A 21,817-nucleotide genomic window follows, 5' to 3' on the forward strand; every position below is an offset into this window, starting at 1 on the left:
TCTGGGCGCTGCTTTTTCTCCCCCATCGATTTTAGAACTCCACAACAGCTCTGAAAACCAGCAGCCTGCAACAAATCCCCCAGTACTCCTCCTGGAATTCTCTAGCAATGGGAAGAAGGAATTTGCTACAGCTACCTTCACAATTCCTTCTCCAAAGTGCCAGGAGGAATTCTTACTCCTTTATTTCACTCGTTTATTCACCCAGCCAACGCATGAGCTCTTTCACCACTTAATTTTCCCCACGCACATTCATAATGCAATTTGTTACATGTGCCCATAAGGCACCTTTTCACATTTATTCCATTAATAAACACCATGCGATAGTTTTTACTAGTTTATTATGTTGGCAGCACTTCCTGGCAAGGGCAGAGCAGCCGGCTTAGAGCTGGACAAGTGCAGACAGCCCTTTGAAATATGGAAATCCCAGAATCATGGAATCACTTTGGTTAGAAAAGACCTCCTTGATCAGGGGGTGCAACTGGTGACGATCCCCACCTTGTCACCCAGCCCAGAGCACTGTCCAGTGCCACGTCCAGTTTTTCCTTGGACACCTCCAGGGATGAGGACTCCAAATCTCCCCAAGCAGTCCATTCCAGGTTTGGGATCATTGCTTGCATATCCTCAGTTCTTTGTTAGTTTAGTCTGACACATTTTGGGATCTTGCTTTGCAAAGGGCAGAAGAGAAGCCCTGCTATCCCACGGATGCTGTCCTTCTCCAGAAGCCCTGCTCTCCCAGGGATGCTGTCCTTCTCCAGAAGCCCTGCTCTCCCAGGGATGCTGTCCTTCTCCAGAAGCCCTGCTCTCCCAGGGATGCTGTCCTTCTCCAGAAGCTCTGCTACTCTACGGATGCTGTCCAGCCGGCAGCCCTGCTCTCCCAGGGATGCTGTCCTTCCCCAGCAGCGCGTCACCCGTTTCCAGCGGCTCAGGCAGCGCTCACCGAAGCGGAGCAGGCACCCGGAGCCCGCTGCCAGGGCCAGGGGCAGCCCGGCCGCGGCTGCCGGCGCTCAGGCCGCTTCCAGCTTCTCCTGAGCGGCGGCGAGGCGGCGCTGGAGGTATCGCTGCCTCCAGCGCAGGAAGCGGCGGCGCGCCCGGCCCGCCTGCCAGCCCACCACCACCCCGGCGGCGAAGGCGGCCAGCAGCGCCCAGCGCACCAGCCGCGGCCGCAGCGCCTCCAGCACCATCCCGGCCCCGCCGCCGAGCCCCAGCCCGGCACCGCCTCCCGCTTCCGCCGCCGCGGGGGCGGGACCGGCCCCGGTAAAGGCGGCGGGGCCGGGGAGGCGCCGCGTCCGCCCGCGCCATGGCCGAGGCGGCAGCGCAGGTACCGCGGCCCCGGGGCGCCCCGGCCGCTTCTCCCTCCCCTCGGGAACTCCGCAGAGCTTCCCCGAAGCTCCTCACACGCTGTCTTGTGTTTTCCCCAGGATCTCCTGCTGGCAGCAGCGTTTGTTTCCGACGCGCAGTACAACAGGAATATTCCCTTTAAGACCTCCCCGGAGGCTGTCAGGTAAGGAGGGATGCGCCCCCCGGTCCAGCCGCACCTGCGGAGAAGCAGCCGCATCCGTGGCCAAACAGCAGCAGCCACAAAAGGTTTGCGGTGCTAAGAAGGGTGACTGGGTGGGGTGCCAAAAACGGGACTTAAGCTGAAATACTTAAAACGGGGCTCAGCGCATCTGTATGTTGAGGATGGGAAATGACATTAAAAAGTTGTGGTTTGCTGGAGGGGAGAAAATAAAACTAATATAAAGTCTTCCAAGCCTCTGGGGGACTGAAGAGTTTGGGAGGCTTGGTCAGCCCTCAGCTGTGTGGAAGGTGTTGGAGTGGCAGAACCCAGTGGCTGCAAAGTTAAATCTTTTTTGTTTACTATAAAAGTTTTGTTTACTACACTGTTTACTAAACATTGTGTTATTTGACCCTACTCTGAAAGGCAGTATAGTATCCATCAGCTCTGAGGCTGATGGGGAAACAAATTGCCAAATTCCTTGCTGGCAAAAATGTCTGGGACAGCAAGTGCTGTTCTTCCAGGATGCATTTGGTGATGCCCTGGGGATGTGCCCTGTAGCCTTTATTTGTGATGCCTTCTCCCTCCAGGCTTTATCAGCTCTATAACCACTGGATGATGCGAACAGCCACCTACTTCTTCATCTTCCTCAACCTGTCCCTTGCCCTCTTTGAGGAACCTGCTGTGTATCCGCTCCCCTTCCTGGTGAGTTTGTGCTGCAGGAGCAGCAAATGCAGCTGCTGGAGCCAGCAAGGGCTTCTTGGCTCAAAGAGGTGCCAAGAGACAGCGGATGGTGATGTTTTTGTGGGTATCTTTGATCCTCTGCTCTGGTGAGACCCTGCCTGGAGTCCTGCATCCAGCTCTGGGTCCCCAGCACAGGAAGGACGTGGAAAGTTGGAGTGAGTCTGGAGAAGGCCAGCAAGTTGATCAGAGGGATGGAACAGTTCTGCTGTGAGGAAAAGCTGAGAGAATTGGGGTTGTTCAGCCTGGAGAAGTTTCAGAGTGACGAATTGGCTCTTCCAATACTTGAAATGGCCAACAAGAAAGATGGAGAAAGACCAAGGGTCTGGAGTGCCAGGACAAGGGGGAATGGCTTCCCACTGCCAGAGGGCAGGATGAGATGGGATAGTGGAAAGAAATTGTCCCGTGTGAGAGTGATGAAGCCCTGGCAGAAGTTTGCCAGAGAAGCTGTGGCTGCCCCATCCCTGGAGTGTTCCAAACCAGGTTGGATGGGGCTTGGAGCAGCCTGGGGTAGTGGAAGGTGTCCCTGCCCATGGCAGGGGGTGGAATGGGATCATCTTTAAGGTCCCCTTCAATCCAAATGATTCTGTGATTTTATAATTCTGTGATCTGTTTGAAATGGGGACAAAAAGGGACAGGAGCTGGCCAGGGACCACAGGAGCCACTGCGGCCACCAGCAATGGCCCTTGTGACTGTGGACAAAGTCAAATTGCTGTTCTCCATCTCAGAGGCCAATTCCAGCCTTCTTTGGGACTCGAGTCCAGTCCTCATGTGTGAAGGCAGAAGTTTTACTTTAGGCCAGTCTTCTTTGCAGCCTTTATTTGTCCTGCACCAGCGTGATTGTGAAAGATGTACTCCTTGAATCCTAAGCAAACACAGACTCGCTGTGTTGCCTGTGGCAGGGAATTCTGTAAAAGGAAGCCTGAAAATATCGCTCTGCCTGTTTTTTTATCGTGCAAAAAGGAATATTGCTGCTCCTGGTTGTGCTGGTGGAGCCCTGCTCTCTCTGCAGGCCACGTCAGTGCTGGAGGTGTTGTGCCTTCTGGTGTTCCTCGGCCGGCTGACACACTTCGCCAAAGTCACCCTGCACAACGTGTTCTGGAAGGACACCAAGAACATCTGCATCATGGTGGCAATCCTGGTGAGTTGGGCCCAGGGGAGGTGGGGTTTTTTTCCCCCTCGTGTTGTTCTCCTGGGATCCCAGCCCTGGCATACACGAGCTGTGGCCAAACCAGCCAGCTCTCACAAACCTGCCGTGTGTGCACCTCTCCTGCATCAACGAGCACTGTTCACTGTCTGGACACATTCCAGAATTACTTCTGGGACCTTTCCTTCTTTCTCCTTCAGTTATCCCTGACAGACCTGGCCGTATATGGGGTCCTCAGGCTGTATGACGTGAGGAGCATCCGATGGTCAAGGATTGCGAGGCCCATCTTCCTCATCAACTTCGCAGAGAGTCGCCAGGTAAGGAGAAGGCCTGGTGGCATGTCCAGGGTCCTGGTTTTTTGGACAGCCTGATGCTTTCCACAATCCAGGGGATTTGGCAGAAAGATTTTATGGAAGAATTTAGGGTCCTGTAAGAGAAGGTTTGTTTCAGTAGTGGCCTGAAGCAATAATTTGGGGTGGGTGGATTCACACAGTACTACAGAAAAAACCCCGTGTTTCTCCCTGAGTCAGGGATCAGGTTACTGATTTCTGAAGTCTCCTGGTAATCAAGTGTCATGGTATTCTCAAACCTGTAGTCCAGATTTGGACTCTGATTCCTCTCAGCATGGAGAGATCTTTGTCCTGCTGCTCAAGACTTGTCTGGTCCTGACTTATATATTAATAAACTGTGATGTGGAGGCCTGGGGGGAGGGAGCAGCTCAATGTTTGGGCTCAGAGCGTGTGTTTTGTGTCCTGGAGTGATGGATTTCTGTCCCTGACATGTTCCCTGCAGCAAGAACATCTCAGCAGCACCCTGTGCCCTCTGTCCCTTGGCTCCTGAGTTCACTGTGATGTGTAGCTAGATTCCATATGGGATCCCCCCACAGAGAACAAGGAGGAAAGGCCTGGGACTCTTTTACCCCAGTTTTGGGGTTTGATCCAGATGGGATGGTGAGGGGAAAAGGGGGTGCCACGTTGCCTCTGAACACTTCCCTTGTCCCTGGCAGATCCGGAGGGCCTTCCGCAGCATCCGCAACACGCTGCCAGAGATCACCTACGTCTTCCTGCTCTTCATGTTCAGCCTCCTCATGTTCTCCCTCATGGCCTTGAAGCTGTTTGGAGAGAGGTGTGGAGACTCCCTTTGCTCCTGGGATACTCTGGGCAGACTCCAAACAATTCCTGCAGCAAGCACTGCTGATAGATGCAGCTCCTGTTGTGGAACACGTGATGACAGTGCTTAACTCCAGGCTGTCCTCTTCCTCCTAGGAACCTCCAGACAGCAGAAGGCTTGCCCTACTTCAGAAACTACCTGGAGATTGTGTTTGACCTCTATGTGCTGGTGACCACAGCAAACAGCCCAGATGTCATGTATGGATGTTGTGTAGATGATCAGATCTTTCATTGTGTTCTCAGGGGTCTCTGTGCAACCTTTAATTTGCACAGCAGAGTTAAAATCCTGTGGGTGTTGGGCTTCTCATCCCTATCTCTTCTGGGTTCCTGCTGTAGTTTGTGCTGGGAAGGTGCTGTCAGGAGTAGGACAGGGAGGAGTGGCTTGGTCATCTATGTGCTGGAAATATCTTGAGCACAGCTGGGATGGTACAGGCACCTTGGGTATTTAAACTGAGAAATAAAATGCTGCTCGTCCTAGAGCAAGTGGAAAAGCAGATCTGAGTGCAGCAAGGTCAAAAAATAACATCTGGCTGAGGCATTGCCTCATGTCTGCTCTTAAATTTGGCTGCACTGGCAGAGATTTCATCTCTCTGCTGTCTTTTGCAGCTGGTCAGTCAGGGCCTGACAAACCAGGATGAAAAACCCAGCAGAAGAAAAGATAAGTGTTCCCTAGCTGAACTAATGCAATTTTTAGCTTTTATCTGACAAGTTTGATCTGGCAGTCCAAAATGGCACTTGGAAATCCAAGTGAAAGGCTGTTTCAAATGATGTGTAAATCCATGTGGGAGGCTGTTTTCTCTTGGACTCACTTTCCCTGTTTGTCATTCTGGCAAGCAGCAATCCCTTTTCCCTTCTCTAGGATGCCAGCGTTTGACTTCAGCTCCTGGTACGCCCTGTTCTTCATCGCCTTCGTCATCGTCAACACTTACATCTTCATGTCTCTCTTCCTGGCTGTGGTCTACAACAACTACAAAAAACACCTGAAGGTAATGCCTGGAGGGGCTTGTGACCAGTGGATTCCTGCTGTTCTCTGTCAGGAACCTCTGGCTTTCCCTTGGAAAGCTTTGGGAAGGGGAAACAGCTTCAAAGCACAAGACCCACTTTTCACATCATGGGATTGCTGGGAGTTCTGCTGTTGGCATTGAGTTAAATATTCTATGGTGCCTCCAGCAGACAAGGAGCACATTCTGCATTATCTTGGAGGCTTAGTCCTAGCTCAGGAATGCTATCTCCATGCAGGGACCTGCTTTTGCACAGCATCTTTGTGTGTGCTCTGAGAGCAGGGGAACTGGAAATGGGAAGTCTGAGTAAATCAGAATTTTTGTTCTGCCCAAACTGGGTAGGGGCAGTTTGGGACTTGTGATCGAAGTGGGAGAGCTGGGAGTTCCTGGGTGCTCCCATGAGGGGGTTGGATCTTTCTCAGGAGGCAGAAGGTGTTCCTCTGCTCCCAGTCATGTGCAGAAGAGAATCCCCACCCCTGCTCTCAGCAGGATTCACTTGTGGATGGGAAACATGTGTGGACACATCCTCTTTGCTTCTGTGGCCGTGCAGATCCCGTGATCTTTGTCACCTCCTTCCTGTCTGCCACTACCCTTTGTCTTTCCTTCCGGTTTTTCTGTGTTGTCCCAGCATCCAGCAATCTGTTGATCCTTCCAGAGCTCTGTGTGGAGAACCCACAGCTGCCTGTTAAACACCATTTATCACCTCCCCCCAACTAACTGTGCTGTGCTTTGTGTCCAGTGTCGTTCCCCTGGGTCTCTTCTTGCATCTCTGTGCTGTGAAAATGAGTTTATTTGTTAAAGGAAAGGGGAAGGGCACCTGCAGCTGCCTGACTCCTGATGCTCTCTCTAGAACGAGATCCGTAAGCTCGCCTACATGAAACGCCGCAAGATGATCGAGGCCTTCAACCTCCTGAAGGAAGAGGAGGGAGAGCAGTTTGTGGTTCGGGAAGCCCGGTGGAAGCAGCTGGTCAAGCTGGTGGCTCCTGACACCAGCAATTCCCACCGGGAGCTGCTGCTGCGCATCTCGGATGACGAGCAGAAAGGGTTTGTAGGTGAGCAGTGGGGACTGGGGAGGAGCCAGGGGCCGGGAGCCTGATCCTTCAAGGGGTTTGGCACTGGGATTTATCATCTGTAATGGCCCCAGAGGGGCTCAGAATCACAGAGTCATTGAGGTTAGAAAAGACCTCTGAGATAAGAGTCCAAGCTATGCCTGCTCCCCGCCTTGTCACCCAGCCCAGAGCACTGAGTGCCATGTCCAGGCATTCCTTGAGCCCCCTGAAAGGTTGTTCTTGCTGCTATAGCCCATGTCCCACATGCTGTGGGTGGCCCTTCATGGCCATTTGACATCAGGCCAAGCTCTCCATGGCATGTGGGACCTCCTGTTCTCAGCAGAGGATGTGGAAAGCCTCCTGTCCCTATCAGATGCAATGTGGCTCCCCACACAGTCCTCTGGAATATTGGGAGAGATGGGTCAGTCTCCTCATTCTGAATCATTCTGGGGTGGTTGTTGGCCCATGGCTCAAGCCAGCTCCCCAGGAATGGGGAGGAGAAGCTGTTCAAATTCCAATCAAATTCCAATTCCACCTGTTGTGGTGAATACCAGTCTGGGATTGGCTTTTTTGGGAAAAATGAGCTCAAGATACGGAGTCCAGACTGCTGCTACTCCTGTGGGCTCAGATTTGCATTTGGCAGACGCTGTTGATGTGCCATGAGATCAGGCTGACACGTGGCACTCTGCTGCAGACAAGAAGTCCTTCATGCAGCTGGCAGACCTGCTCAACATCCAGGTGGTGACGCTGAAGATCCGCAGGCACCCTCTGGCGCGCCGGCTGCCGGCCCTGTACGGATCCGCGCCCAGCCGGCTCCTGCGCAGCGTCGTGAGGCACAGGTGAGCTGTGACACTGCCGAGGGCTCACCTGGGCACGCTGCTGGAGAGGACAGACTGTCCCCTCAGGGGCTGTGCCACCGCTCCTGGCCTGCCTTTGTCAGTGTTGGAGGACCCAGCTGTGGCCCAGTGCCCGAGCTGGGTTTTGCTGACATCAGGCTGTGCTTTGTGTCTTGCCAGCACCGAAGTGCTGTGCTTAGATCTGCTCCTACCTCAGCAGTCTCTGCTGCAGAGCTGTGTCCTGCTGCCTCATCAGATCTGGGAGTTCTCTAGAGCTCTTTTGCACTTCCAAGCCTTTCCAGAACACCAAAATAGCTGAGGTTGCAGGGAACATCTGGGGATGGGCTAATGGAACCACCCTGCTCCAAGCAAGGCCAGCCAGAGTAGGGTACTCAGGGCTATCCCAGCTGGGTCTAGAGTTGTCCCCAAAGGATGGAGGCTCCATAACATCTCTGCAACCCCTTCCAGTGCTTGATCATCCCTGGTTGAAAAAAAAAAAAACAAACAACTTTTTTGTTTAAATGGAAGTTCCTGTCTTTCAACTTGTGCCCCTTGCCTCTCGTGCTTCCACTGGATATCACTGAGAAGAGTCTGGCTCCAACTTCCCTGCACCTCCCCATCAGGTATTTATGCACAGGAGCTGCTCCTGACCCTTCTCCCTGTCAGGCTGGACTACCCCAGCTCTCCCAGCACATTCCACTGTCCTGTCCTGTCAGTTTTGTGACCCTTTAATGCACCAGCTCTGTGTTCAGGCCTCTCTTGTACTGGGGAGCACAGCTGACCCTGGTTCCTCTGTCAGCACCTCCAAGTGTGGCTTCACCAGTACTGAGTAGGTGGGGGAAAATCACTTCCCTGGACCTGTTAACCAAATTCTGTGTTGGACTTCAAGTGCAAAACGAAACTCTTCAGTGACTTTTGGTTTGGGGAGAATTGATGGGTAAAGAATTTTTGAGAGAGGAGGCAAAGAGCTTCTGAAATAACTGTGTGACTTTGACCTTCTTGGGAGCTTCAGCCTGAGCTCTCCTTGGTCCTTGCAGGGCTTTTGTTTGGACTTATGATGCCATCATCCTGGTAAATGCCATCTTCATTGCTCTGGATGAGGAAAGCCCCTACGTTTCCTATGCAGAGTGGGTGTTCCTTGCTCTGTACATCATCGAGATCCTCCTGAAGGTCTACACTTATGAACCCAGGGAATTCTTTGGCAAAACCCAGTTCTGGAACTGGTGAGTGGGCTGGAAGTTTGTGTGGAGCGTGGTGGGTGCTGTGCTCAGCTCCTCAAGGACTGAAACGCTCTGAATTCCTGTGCCAGGGTGTGCTTAAGATGAATCAGAGGATGTTGTGACAAAGCTCTCCCGTGTGCCCATAGTCTGAGCTGAGCCAGGGCTGCCTGGCCCTGATGTGAGGAGCAGGGGTCACTCCTTGTTTAAACCCTGCTCCTGTCCCCCAAAATCTAACAGCAGTGCCTTCCCTCGTGCCAGGTTTGATACTCTCATCATCTTTGCTGCCCTGACTGCAACGATTCTCAATGCCACCCTCAAGTCCAGTAAGTGCAGCTTGAGCAGCCTGCATGCCTTGGGAATCTTGGTGTCCTCCCCAGCCTTCTGCCAGCACCTCAGGCTGGAGAGGCTTTGTGACCAGACAAACAATTACTGAAGGATTTATAAGAACTAACCCAATCTTCCTCTTTTTTTTTTTTTCTTTTTTCTTTTTTTTTTTTTTAGCTCCCTGTTATAGTGTTTAACAAGGCCACAATAATAACAAGTGAAAGAATTTTATCTAAACACATCCCGGCTTTATTTCCATAATAAAAATATCTCTGTTCTTTTTTCAGCCATGAAGTACAACAGCCAGCAGATCCTGGACATTGTGTTGATCCTAAGAGTCCTCAGGCTGATCCGGATTGTTGACAGCATTCAGAGGTGAGGAGAGAGTGGGATGGGGGATGGTTTTTGGGGAGGGGCTGATCTGTGCCAGAGGCAGTGCCCAGCACTGACCGTGGCCACCCCACAGAGCACCCCAAGGCTTTGTCCCAGCCTGCCTGGGACGAGCCCAGTGGCTGCAGCCTCTCTGGAGGCTTCTTTTGGGGATGTGGGGAGCGTGTGGTGGCCAGGGTGTGACAGTAACCAATGTGGGCTCTCTCCAGGTTCCAGGTCATCATGAACACCCTGATAAACATCGTCCCAACCATGCTGACTTTTGGTGGGCTCACTCTGGTAAGAAATCCTGGTGTCCTGGCTCAAAGCACTCCAGTTCCACAGAAATGTGCCTTAAATCTCACGCTCGTGCTGTTCCCAAGGGGATAAATGCAATTCCCTGGATGGCAGGCCCTTGGAAGTGTAAGTGTCCGTTTGAATCGTGGCCTTTGTGCAAGCAAAGGGTGCAGAGGGGCTGCATTCCTGCTTTTTTCCTGGATCAGGACATCCTCCTTGGATCCATGGGGTGTTCTGGCAGCCTGGGCTTTGCATCATAAGGAATCAAATCATGGTTTGGGCAGGAGGCTGAATGAGAAACCTGGGTTTCAAATTATTTCCTAAAATGAGCTTCTGTTATGATTTGGGAACATTCCTTATCCATATATAGTTCTTGGCTAATTATTCCTGCTTGGTGATTGCTGTTGGGTGGCTTGGAGCTCTTGGAGTCTGTGCTGCCCTCCAGCCCCTTGCTGTGCCTGTGGAAGCTGGAAAACCTGCTGGGATGCTGAGCTTGCCCTGGGGCTTACAGCTTGCTGGAGAAGCAGGTGATGGGGTTTCTCTTCCCAGGTTGTGTATTGTGTGTTTGCTATCATTGGCATGGAGTTATTCCACGGGAAAATCCAGTACTTCCCAGCCAACTCGAATGCTCCTCACGCCCTGGAGTGCGGGAACCCAGCTCTCAAGGATTCCCTGTTTGCCCGTGGGAAGTACTGCAAGAACAACTTCAACGACTTTGCCTCCTCCTTCATCGTCCTCATGGAGCTCACCGTGGTCAACCAGTGGCACGATATCCTTTGTGGTGCATATTCCCAGCTGGATCCTTGGGAATTGGGCTTAGTGGTCTTTGTGGGAGATTGGGTTGTTCTCACATCCACGCTCCTCCCAAACTCTGCTTTTCCTGTGGCCCTGTACATGGATGGGCAGCAGAGATGGTCCCTCAGAGGGTTTTGTTGGGCTCCTGCTTCCTCCCTCAGCTCTTCCTTCCCTCTTTTCCCTTAACTCCCACTCTACTCTTTGCCAATGGATTTGCCAATGTGACAGTTCAGCCTGCCAAGCTCTACTTCATCGCCTTCCACATTGTGATGGTGATAATCATCGTCAAGTACGTTTTTTGGGATGATTTCAGATGGAAAGGGGGATCTGTCCCTGCCAGGGCGCTGCTGGTGGGCCTGGGGTCACCCATGGGAGACAGGTGGGCTGTGTTTAGAGGGATCTGCTGTGTTCTTGTCCTTGCTCTGCTGCTCTGACCTGGAGGGAATGGAGCACTGGGAAATGAGCCTGGGAATACTGAGATGGGCAATGCCAGTGAGGAAACGCTGCCTCAGTTCTGCTCATTGTTCCTTCCAGTATCTTTGTGTCCTTCATCTTGGAAGCTTTCTTTGTGGAGTACTCCCTGGAGAAGAGCGAAGTGGAAACTGCAATTGAGCAGAAAATCCAGGAGCTGGGAATGGGAGTTCAAGAGTAAGCCCCCCAAATGTGCCCGTGCTGGATGTGGCCGATTTGACACCACTGATGAGGGAAAACCAGCCTCTGTGTCAAGGCATGAGGTGACATTCCCCTTCCTTGTCACAAAGTTCTGGCTCATGTTCCTGAAACATGGAGATTCCTCTTCCCTGTCATGAAGTCCTGGCTCCTCTGCTGGTTTAGGTGGCAATAGAAAGCCCCTGGTGTTGGCTTTGCTACCTCCCGTGGCTCTTGCAGCCAGGAATTGCAGCCCAGAAGTCAGGAAAGATGCTGGAAAATAACCCCGTGGCTGGTGCTTGTGCTGCCCCACCGAGAGCCCATCACTGCCGGGCTCCAGGGTAGCATGTGTCCCCTTCCCAGGGTAATTCCTGGCCCTTGCTGTGCAGGGATGAGCTCCACCATGAGCAGCTCCTCGACAACATGGAGAGTGCGGAGCACGAGCTCGAGGGGGAAGGTGGAACGAAGTCACAGAGCAAAGGGCTGGTGTTCAAAATTGCCTCCAAACGTAAGTGTGACCCTCCAGGGCATCCAGGCCCAAGGTTCCCAGCTGGGGAAGGCATCCAAGGCATCATTCCTGGGGAAGCTTCCAAGCCCTGCTGCTCCCTAGGGGCCGTAAAAGCAGCTAAAACCCACCTGGAGACTTTGGGACAGCTGTGGACGTTTGCTGTTTGCTGTTTGTTTTTACTTCTGTAGCATCTTCTCCTCTCCCACCTCAGCCCTTCTGTGTTCCTTGTCTTCACGAACCTCCCTCTGGAGACACTGCCCTGGTGGCCGAGGTCGTGCTGTGCCAAGACACCTGTTTTCCTTTCTCCTTCCTCTATGGGCTTTGCATTCCTGCTGCCTTGGATCACGGGGGGACCATTCCCCCTTTTCTCTGGCTCGGTGACTATTTCCCTCCTTCTCCTTTCTTGCTGTACCTCGGGTTTCCACTGTGTGGGAATAGAAGGGCTTAAAATCCCAAATAATGGCTTTATCTTCCAGAAGGGCTCAGAGGGAGTGTAACCTGGGGCATTTTCTGACCCGTTTTAAAACACGGGCATTTCAGGTATCCAGAGGAGCACACCTGGTGCTTATGGGGCACTTTTTTGTCCGGCCAGGATACAGGACAGTGGATGCTCTGCTGCAGCGCATGTTCGAGGCAGAGATACCCCTGGAGGATGAAGGCCCTTCCTTTGAAGAGATCCTGAACCTGTCTCCCAGCTCGGTTCCCAGGAGCCCGGGTTCGGAGAGCGCGGCGTGAGGGGGATCAGGGGCTGGAGCCCATTCCCGGCCCTCCGGCTGTTCCCTGGCTGCTCCCACTCGTGGGGCCCGGGTGTCACGGTGGGAACAAACAGCTTTGTCCTGCACAGGAGCTTTTCTCTCCCGTAAAATCCCCTAGAAACCTCTGCAATGCGGGGGGCAGTGGGAGCTGTGCCCGGACAGGGACCATGCCGTGGGCAGTCCCTAATGGAATAATTACTCCTTGTAACTGGAATTGTATCCCAGCACTTTTACACTTTTACACTTGTACACTTTTACACTTTTACCTCCGCACCGGCGGACGCGGAACGCAGCGGTTCTTTGGCACAATAAATTCAGCAGTTTGGAAAACCATGGAGTATCTCCGAGTTAATGACGGGAGAGGCTGGTGGCAGGTGGGAAGCGAGGAGCGGGGGATGCTCCTTGACTTTCCCGTTTATTCCGCAATTCCTCATTTCTGCTCTCCCGGCCCTCAGCGCCGGGCCCGGGGAACGGCACTGGGGGCGGGGTTCCTGCCTGAGTGACGTGGGTATCGACCAATGGCAATGCAGCACGGGCCGAGGGCTGGCCAATGGGAACGCGGTGCCGGCACGAGCGGTGAGCGGGATAACGGGATCGGGATAACGGGATGGATAGCGGGAGAGCGGGATGGGGAGAGGGATAACGGGATGGATGGCGGGAGAGCGGGATGGGGAGAGGGATAACGGGATAGTGGGATAATGGGATAACAGGATGGGGAGAGGGATAACGGGATGGATAGCGGGAGAGCGGGATGGGGAGAGGAATAACGGGATGGGGAACAGAATAGCGGGATTACGGGATAGAGGGATGGGAAACGGGATAACGGGATAGTGGGATAATGGGATAACGGGATCGGGATAGCGGGATAGCGGGATCGGGATAACGGGATAACAGGATGGGGATGGGCGCCAAAGGGTGCTCCGGCCCCCGGAGCTGTGCGGATGCCGGGGCCACGCGGATCCATGGGGGTGGCAGAACCTCCGGGTGCTTCCCACCCTCCCTGATCCCGACCCGATCCCGGCCTCTTCCCTGCAGGAATTACGAGGCTCAGATCCGGAATTACCGGGGGCCCGACCCACTGGAGCCGTGGGACAGGTGAGCGCGGCCCTGGCTCGGGAAAGCAGCAGGAGCACTGAGAACAGAACTGGAAGCAGACTTCAGCTGGGTAAGGCAGACACCAAATCCTTTGGAATTAGAGCTGGGCAGGGATGAGAATTAATTGCTAAATTTGAAGCCCATGGGTTCCTGAGCAGGATCCCAGCAGGGAAGACTGGTGGGATACTCCACGAGAAAGTCTGGCCTGGGGGCTGTTCCCAGATGGGAGCAGCGAGCCCTGGAATTGCCTGAAAGGAAAAAAGAGGGATCTTTTCAGCACAAGGATCGGCTGTAAACCTGGAGATGTTCCCAGATGATCTGTTGGGAGTGTTTAGTTCTGAGCCAAGTCCATCTCCTGCCTTGTGAAGCTCAGAAATCTGGGAATCCCCAGCTAAGGTGGGCAATGGTAGGGAAAAGCATCCTAATAGGGGACCTCCTTTTGTACAAGAATTGAGTAAAAATTGTACCAAGGAACAGGAATTAAATGGGATTTATGTATTCCTTGGAGACCCCAATCCACTGGGAAGGTTGAGAAAGGAAACAAAGTCTAAAAAGGCAAACGAGCCAAATCTGCCCAAACCCTCAAATTCCCTGGCAGTGCTGAGGAATTCAGCCAAGCTCCAAGAAAAAGGTGAGCCCCCATGGAATCCTCTATGGGACACCATAGCCAGCTGTGACTCCTGCAGGTTATCCCAGTTTCAGAGAATATGTCCTTTTTTTCCTTTGGAAATTCACTTTTCCTTTGGAGAAACACTTTGATCACTGCACAACTTTATTGTTTGAGCCTCACCAGTCACCTGGGGTATCCAAGCCCATGGAATTCCCCACATGGGGAATTTCTGGCAGAGCCCTGGAGAAGAACGAAGGCTCCAGCTTTGCAGGTCTGTGTCATAACCCATCCTGTCAGCCACTGTTTGATCCCAGTGGATTTGTCCTCTTGGACTCAATCTCAGCATCACTAATTGCTGGGAATTCAGCAGCCTTTGGGACTTTTCCATGAAACCTCTCCATCCTGCCCTTCAAACCTGTTGCACAAAGAGGAAAAACCCAAACCTCCTTTTTTTCCCCCCTTTTCCCCTTTACTTTGATCTCTCTTTTCCAGCAGGAACGAAAAAAAAGAGCCCTTTTTTGGGCTATGCAGGCTTGGATGTGGATGAGGTGGGGTTGGAGCAGTGTTGGAATCCCCGTGGATTCTCCCAAGGTTTGCTGTGAGGAGCTGCAGCGTTGGAGGGGCTGAGATTTTGTGCTGTTCTGGGTTTTTGGTTTTTACTTTTTTTGCCTTTTGGGCCACCTCATTGAAAAAGCTGGAAACCAAAGAAAGCGAAGGGAATTCCCTAATTCCTTTCTAGACTTTCAGAAGAGGCACAAATCCACCTGGAGCTGCGGAAAGGGATGAGAGTGGGAATGGGAATGGGTAAGGGAAGGGGGGTAATGCTGGGTTGCTCTCCTCCAAAGGGACCACAACTGCCAGGATCTTCACAGCGAGGCTGTGGGTGTAGAATACTAAAAACTGTCAAGTATTTAATTTATATATATATATATATATATATAGACAAATAATACTGATTTCTGTATAAATTCATTTTGAAATAAATCCTCTCTCTCTATTCTGTTATACAGGAAGATAAAAAATTCTGAATGTAGAGCTGTCGGTTTGGTAAATAATGACATAATATTTTATATATGAATAAAACAGTAAAGAGCTTGAAGCCATGCGGACAGAGGTTGGGGCTGAAGGCGCCCCCAGCTGAGCTGTGCGGCAGTGCTGCCGCCTTGTGGCCACAGAGCGGAACTGCAGCTGTGCTCCGAGCCGGGCGGAGCCGAGCCGAGCCGAGCGAACCGAGCCGAGCCGGGGCGAACCAAACCGGGGAGAATCGAGCCAGGCTGGGCCGAGCCGAACTGGGCCGAGCCGAGCCGGGGTGGGACCCCCAGCAGGAGCCGGGTCCGGCTTTCGCCACACTCAAGATGGCGGCCGCAACAGGACCCCCCCCTTCGGCAGAGGTGTCCCCGCTACTGCCTGCCGTCATACGCGCGGCCGCCGCCCGGCTCCGGCGCCACTGACCCCGCCGCACGCGTCCTCGAGTGGGGAAAGGCGGAGGAAAATCGTGCGAAGAGCGCGGAGTCGGTCGGTGTCGGCCGGTTTTTCGTTCAGGCAATGACTTAGACAGACACTACTGTGAGGAGCGGGGGCCTTAAAGGTGCCTCAACAAAGATGGCGGCCAGACCGGAAATGGCTTCAGCCGCAACAAAGATGGCGGCGAGACAGAGCGGAAGTCACATGACGCCACGCTCAAGATGGCTGCCCGGTCACGCTTGTCTTGACCTTCTAAATAGGGCGACGGAAAAGGGCGGGAAAAAGCAAGGACCCTGCGGTGCGTCTACCCGACTGCCTGCACACGATGCCGACATCGATGCCGCTCCGGAGCGATTTTCCGCGCCATTTCCAGGCTTTCCGACACGGGCTGTGGCCTCAGCGGCGCCGGGGCCGGGTGCGAGACGGACGGGAGAGCTCGTGGGCGCCAACAGGCAATGGCGAAGACGCCTCTCTTTTCTGGGGGGCCTGCCGCGGCCGCCATCTTGGGTGTGGCGGAAGCCCGACCCGTCCCGTCCCGTCCCCTGCCGCCGTTTCTTGCGCTCTGCCCTCTCCCCCCGGCCCGGGGAAATGGAGGAAAACACAATTACATCAGTCCCGAACAGTCGGCCGAGCTGCCTGAGCCTTTCTCCTGCCCGCAGGGGGGAGGCTGCCCGGAGCCGGGAGCGCCCAGCAGGAGGAGGCAGCTGCTGTGGTCGCCGGGAAGGTCAGAGCTGCGGGCTTGGGGAGCTTTGGGGCCTTGCCCGGGGGCAATTTCAGCTCCCTGTGGCTGTGGCTGGGTGCTGCGTGGCGTCCAGGCTGAGCCGCTGCTGCTGCCCCAAGGGCACGGCCGGCACCCGCCCCGCCTCGCCCGTGTGTGGAAGCTGCTCCGGTGCTGGCAGCCAAATCCAATTTTTATCGGATTTCGATCAAACGTGGTGCTTAAATCTGGGAGCGCTCAGGTCCCTGTGCGTGAAAATCCTTGAAGTAGCTAGGCTGAGCAGTTTTGGGAATTCCAAGTGTCGTGTCCTTATGATTCTTAATACAATGTTTAAATAAGTAATATTTAATTGAGACAGTATCAAATGGATTTCTTAGAGTGGCAGAAATGGTTTTTTCACCTGGAAGTGTGTTGGGATAATCAACTTTTCCTGTGTCAAAACGAATTGTTATTCCTTCTTTCCCCTTTTGTTCTTTCTAGACTGTGGAGCATTGGGAAGAATATTTGGCATAAAGGAGTGAAAGGCACGAGGGAAGCTCCACGTTCCCGAGGAAATGCTTTAGGCACCATGTGCAGCTTCTGAACAGCACCCATAATCCCAACTCCCACAGAAACCTCCTGCAAATGGAAGGGACAGGGAAGAAAATTCCAGGAGTGGTGTGGGAAGCGCTTTCACCCAGGTCTGGACAGCGTTGAGGTTGGAATGGCTTCAAAATGATCCTTGTGCCTCTCCCGTTGGCAGCCCAGGACTAAGTGTGTGTTCCCTGCGTGTGGAGGGAGGAAACCTGTGCTGGAGAGTGGGAGAAAGGTCCCTGCTGGTCGCTGTGTCCTCAGTGGGCAGAGAACTCTGACCTTGGCCAGGTGAGTGAGGAATGTGAGTACGGGATCCATCCTGACCCTTTTGACTGAGCTGTTCTCGGGAGTCATCAGCAGGGACCGCTCTTAGCTGGCTTTAGTTCAGCTTCTTTCTCACAGCTTTTGGTGCTGGCATTGCCAAACCCTGAAGTTTGCTAAATTATCCCTGAGAAGGTTCAAACCAAGCCTGAGGGAACTGTGGAGTGGATAGCCAGCTTCCCCCCGAGCTCTGGTCTGCAGGGAAAGGAACAGCTCGGGAATTCTGTACAGCTGTGTTTAACACTCAGTGGATTGGGATGATTTTCTGGGATCTGTCTGTCCTGACCTGTCCTGATCTGTCTGTCCTGACCTGTTCCCTTCCCTCTCTCTGTCAGGCTGGACCTGCACAAGGGCTGAGGCGAGACCAGGATCTGTGAAATCTCCCACTCCCTGTGTCTGGCCCAGGCTGAAGCCGTGTTTGCTGTCGGTGCTGACGGAGTGGGAGCTGCTGAAGACTGGAAACTCCTGCTCTTCCCCTCAATCCCAAGACTGTGGCCATAAGAGGCTTCTTCCCTGGTGCCACCTTTGGGACACTTCCCAAGTGTGTGGAGGAAGCCAGGCTGTGCCAGCATGGGAACAGTCAGGACATGCCAAGCACAGCTGGAGCTGCTGCCCGGCCCTGTAGAACTCCTGGAAGAGTTTGTGGCCTCAAAAGGGTCTTTTCTATTCTGCAGAATTTCTCCAGAACTCAATTAAAAATAATAAAATTGTACCAATGTGGTTTTGATTGGTTCATTTGCACAGGTTAATTAAAGGAAATGATTGGCAAGGAGCTTGGTTGGAGCTGGCAGCTCTTCCTTCTTGTCTCTTCATTCTCTGAATTTCTTTGAATTATTTCTTAAGCAGTTGCTGCAATCAAGATCCCCCATGGGGAGAACAGCATTGTTAGATTGGGAAATGCAAATGCAATTCCTGGGAAGGATTGAGGGGATGGGGAGCTGAGCTGAGCCTGGGTTTTGGGTGAAGAGGGGAGAGGGGAGAACCCTCAAGATCAGTTAAAGCCAAATCTGCTGGGTTTGGGCCAAATCTGCTCCAAAAAATGATCCTGTTTGAAGGGGACTGGAAGCAGTGGGCTGTGCTGGGGGGATGTGCTGGGACCCCCAAGCCCTGGTCAGGAATGCTGGGCAGTGCCAGCTCCATGGGGACACTGTGGAGGGGATGTGCTGGCACCCCCAAATTGAAGCCAGGGATGTGGAGCACTGCCAGACCTTTGGGACACTGCCTGATGCAGAGAGTTTTCCCACTGTTTTCTGCCACGCTCAGCACCTGGCATTTCATTCGAGTGCCACAGGCTGAAAATCCCACGGGAGAACTGGAATCGGAGAGGATCACACAGAAGCCAGTCCAGGATTGGAAAGGAGCTGTTCCTCGGATTTATTTTTCCCAATGTGTTTAATTTAGAGCAGAACACTGCCCGCCCCCTCCGACCCGATATCCTTTATTTTTGGGGTTTCTCTGTGAGAATTCTCTGTGAGAATTCCCGGTGCCGCTGCGGGGACCGGCGGGGTTTGGGGTGTCCCGGGGCCGTGCCCGGAGCCCCGTCCCGGAGCGACTCCCGCCTGCGAGCCCGGTCCCCCGGGCAGCCCCAGCGGACACGGGCAGGACCCGGAGCCGAAGGGCCGGTTCCAGCGCCGGGAGCAGCCCCGGTTCGGCCCAGGGGAGAGGGGCGGGCCCGCGAGCGATGGTGCCGCTCCCATCCCGGGGAGCCGGGGAGGAACCGGGGCTCGGTGAGGCGGGGGCCGGGGATGTACCGGGGGCTGTACCGGGGGGATGTACCGGGGGGCGGTACCGGGATGTACCGGGGGGCGGTACCGGGGGCTGTACCGGGATGTACCGGGGGCGGTACCGGGAGGTACCGGGGGGCGGTACCGGGATGTACCAGGGGCTGTACCGGGATGTACCGGGGGGCGGTACCGGGATGTACCGGGGGCTGTACCGGGATGTACCGGGGGGCGGTACCGGGGGGCGGTACCGGGATGTACCGGGGGCGGTACCGGGATGTACCAGGGGCTGTACCGGGATGTACCGGGGGGCGGTACCGGGGGGCGGTACCGGGATGTACCGGGGGCGGTACCGGGATGTACCGGGATGTACCGGGGGGCGGTACCGGGGGGCGGTACCGGGATGTACCGGGGGGCTGTACCGGGGGCGGTACCGGGATGTACCGGGGGGCGGTACCGGGGGGCGGTACCGGGATGTACCGGGGGGCGGTACCGGGATGTACCGGGGGCGGTACCCGGGGGCGCGGTTCAGGGCTCAGCTCAGGTGTGCGGGGCGGGTCCCGGGCCCCGTTGCAGGTGTGCGGGGCGGGTCCCGGGCCCCGTTGCAGGTGTGCGGCCCCGGGGCGGCTGCGCGGGGCGGTCCGAGGTGATTTAATGCCCGGAACGCGCCCCGGCCGCCATTCGCTCCCTGCGGGCACGCTGCGGGTGGGGTCTCCCGGGCGGGCTCCGCAGGTGAGGTGTGCGGGCCTCGGCTTCCCCCGCTGTCTCCCCTTTTACCTCTCCTTCCTCCTCCCCGTGTTCCTACCCTTTCTCTCCCTTTCTCCCTTCCCCTCTCCTCACCAAAGCCGACCCCTTTCCCTCCGCTTTCGGCCTCCCCTACTGTCTCTCCCTGAACCTTTCCTCCTCCGTATTCCGGCTGTTTCTCCCCAGAAGCCTCCCCTCCTCTTCCCCCCAAACCCAACCCCCCCACTCCTTCCCCTCCTGTCCGTACCCCGCTACCGCCTTCTATTCCCCGTCTCCCCCTCCTCTGTCCATCCTCCTTCCTCCCCACCCATCCTTTCCCTTCCCCTCCCGCTTCCCTCCACACCCCAAACCCTCTCCCTGCTCCATCTCATCCCCTGCTATCCCTCCTCTCTTCCCGTCCTCCTCTCTCCTTCTTTCCCCCGCAGCCGCGGGGCTTGGGGCGCCGGAGGGTGAGGCCAGAGAGCCGGAGCCCGGCGCCCCCCCTGTCCCCACCGAGAGCCCCCCACGGGGAGCGGCCCGCCCGGCCGCTGTCCCCATACAGGTTAAAACACCGCCCCACACTGCCGGAGCTCCGGCTTTCCCCACATCACACCGGGCTGGCCCGGGGGGTCGGGGCTGGGGGTCAGGGGGGGCCCCTCGCTAGGAGGGGGTCCCTGGAGGGGTGGGGGGGTCAGGAAGGGCCCCCTCCGGAGGGGGGGGTCCCTGGGGGAGGGTGGGGCTGGGGGGGCCCCCTCCGGAGGAGGGGGTCCCTGGGGGGGGTCAGGGTGGATCCCCTCCGGAGGAGGGGGTCCGGGGGAGGGGGCGGGGCGGAGGGGGGACCATCCCCCCTCCAGTGCCCGCCCCCTTCCTTCGGGCCCCCTCCTCCGGACGGGATCCGCCCCGGCCCCCTCCCGGGGACCCCCTCCTCCGGAGCGGGGCCGAGGGAGGGGAGGGCGGGTGGGGTGGGGCGGGAAGCAGGGGGGGTCACGTCACTCTGCAGCGTGTACGACATAGAGATGGACGGACAGACAAACAGACCCCCCACCCTGCCCCCTCCCCCGCTCCGGAGGAGGGGGTCCCCGGGAGGGGGCCGGGGCGGATCCCGTCCGGAGGAGGGGGCCCGAAGGAAGGGGGCGGGCACTGGAGGGGGGATGGGCCCCCCTCCGCCCCGCCCCCTCCCCCGGACCCCCTCCTCCGGAGGGGATCCACCCTGACCCCCCCCAGGGACCCCCTCCTCCGGAGGGGGCCCCCCCAGCCCCACCCTCCCCCAGGGACCCCCCCTCCGGAGGGGGCCCTTCCTGACCCCCCCACCCCCCCAGGGACCCCCTCCTAGCGAGGGGGCCCTCCCTGACCCCCAGCCCCGACCCCCCCGGGCCACCCCGGTGTGATGTGGGGAAAGCCGGAGCTCCGGCAGTGTGGGGCGGTGTTTTAACCTGTATGGGGACAGCGGCCGGGCGGGCCGCTCCCCGTGTGGGGCTCTCGGTGGGGACAGGGGGGGCGCCGGGCTCCGGCTCTCTGGCCTCACCCTCCGGCGCCCCAAGCCCCGCGGCTGCGGGGGAAAGAAGGAGAGAGGGATGTAGGACAGGAACAGGGGGGCAGTGCAAGTGGTCGGGGGGTCGGAGTGTGCAGGGGAGCAGGGAGAGGGGGAAAAAGGAGGTGGGGTGGGGGGTAAGGAAGGGAGAAGGAAGGAGGATTGAAGGCAGGTGGTGGGGGGGATGGAAAGGTGGAAGGCGGAGAGGGAGGATAGATGGGTAGGGTAGGGTTGGGGTGTGGGGTGGGGATAGTGGGGAGCAGGGCCGGGGGGGGAAGGAGGGGAGGGCTAGGGGGGAGAGGGAGGGGGGGGTAGGGGGGGGAGGGAGTAGGGGGTAGGGGAGGGGAGGAAGGGAGGGGAGAAAGGAGGGATATAAAGGAAGAGAAGTACAAAAGAAAAGAGGTACAGAGGAAAAAAAGTATAGAAGAATAAAGAGAGATATAGAGCGCGGCCCGGCCGCAACCTCCCGCTCCGAGCGCCGAGGAGCAAATGGCTCCGCCGGGCCCTCCCCGCGCTTTAAATCCCGCCGGCCCCGCCCCGCGCACCTGTGCAGATCCCGCCGCACCTGTGCAGATCCCGCCGCACCTGTGCAGATCCCGCCGCACCTGTGCAGATCCCGCCGCACCTGTGCAGATCCCGCCGCACCTGTGCCGGCCCCGCCCCGCCCCGCCCGCCGCCCTAAATACCGCCGGGGCCGCTCCCGCTCC

At 56.1% G+C, this 21,817-nt stretch overlaps 2 protein-coding genes and 1 long non-coding RNA gene across 10 annotated transcripts; 2 read left to right on the forward strand and 1 right to left on the reverse strand.

Moving 5' to 3' along the window:
* Window positions 1-321: 321 nt before the first annotated feature.
* Window positions 322-1,259, reverse strand: MTLN (mitoregulin). Its single transcript, XM_086875164.1, has one exon. The coding sequence runs from the start codon at window positions 1,179-1,181 to the stop codon at window positions 1,005-1,007; it is 177 nt and encodes a 58-aa protein (XP_086731290.1). The 5' UTR covers window positions 1,182-1,259; the 3' UTR covers window positions 322-1,004.
* On the forward strand, window positions 1,226-12,684 carry LOC111926384 (two pore channel protein 2-like). 7 transcript variants are annotated; one of them, XR_015282484.1, is made up of 21 exons: window positions 1,226-1,318; window positions 1,419-1,501; window positions 2,086-2,200; window positions 3,249-3,377; window positions 3,584-3,700; window positions 4,390-4,508; window positions 4,649-4,750; window positions 5,412-5,538; window positions 6,404-6,605; window positions 7,297-7,441; window positions 8,476-8,661; window positions 8,917-8,981; window positions 9,270-9,357; window positions 9,582-9,651; window positions 9,735-9,774; window positions 10,198-10,417; window positions 10,642-10,732; window positions 10,978-11,091; window positions 11,481-11,599; window positions 11,788-11,976; window positions 12,192-12,684. XR_015282484.1 is itself a non-coding variant. In XM_086875160.1 (20 exons), exons 1-20 carry the CDS (start codon window positions 1,298-1,300, stop codon window positions 12,332-12,334), a joined length of 2,445 nt encoding a protein of 814 aa, XP_086731286.1. In that variant the 5' UTR covers window positions 1,226-1,297; the 3' UTR covers window positions 12,335-12,684. The 7 variants fall into 7 exon arrangements, 5 of the variants coding, with proteins under 5 accessions (XP_086731286.1, XP_023778818.2, XP_086731288.1 ...); XR_015282483.1 differs by lacking the exon at window positions 11,788-11,976; XM_086875160.1 differs by lacking the exon at window positions 9,735-9,774.
* Window positions 12,685-16,011: 3,327 nt separating this feature from the next.
* Window positions 16,012-17,847, forward strand: LOC111926383 (uncharacterized). 2 transcript variants are annotated; one of them, XR_002862888.2, is made up of 3 exons: window positions 16,012-16,247; window positions 16,722-17,102; window positions 17,471-17,847. It is a non-coding gene; the product is annotated as an uncharacterized LOC111926383 (long non-coding RNA). The 2 variants fall into 2 exon arrangements; XR_002862889.2 differs by lacking the exon at window positions 16,012-16,247 and adding an exon at window positions 16,298-16,488.
* Window positions 17,848-21,817: the final 3,970 nt, after the last annotated feature.

Source organism: Cyanistes caeruleus, chromosome 2 (assembly GCF_971803275.1).
Source record: "Cyanistes caeruleus chromosome 2, bCyaCae1.hap1.1, whole genome shotgun sequence".
NCBI lineage: Eukaryota > Metazoa > Chordata > Aves > Passeriformes > Paridae > Cyanistes > Cyanistes caeruleus.

Coding starts and splice junctions, on each gene's coding strand:
- MTLN (XM_086875164.1), bottom strand. CDS start 1,181: ATGGTGCTGGAGGCGCTGCGGCCGCGGCTGGTGCGCTGGGCGCTGCTG.
- LOC111926384 (XM_086875160.1), top strand. CDS start 1,298: ATGGCCGAGGCGGCAGCGCAG. Junction 1,319..1,418: donor TGGCCGAGGCGGCAGCGCAG/GTACCGCGGCCC, acceptor TGTTTTCCCCAG/GATCTCCTGCTGGCAGCAGC. Junction 9,652..10,197: donor CTTTTGGTGGGCTCACTCTG/GTAAGAAATCCT, acceptor TTCTCTTCCCAG/GTTGTGTATTGTGTGTTTGC.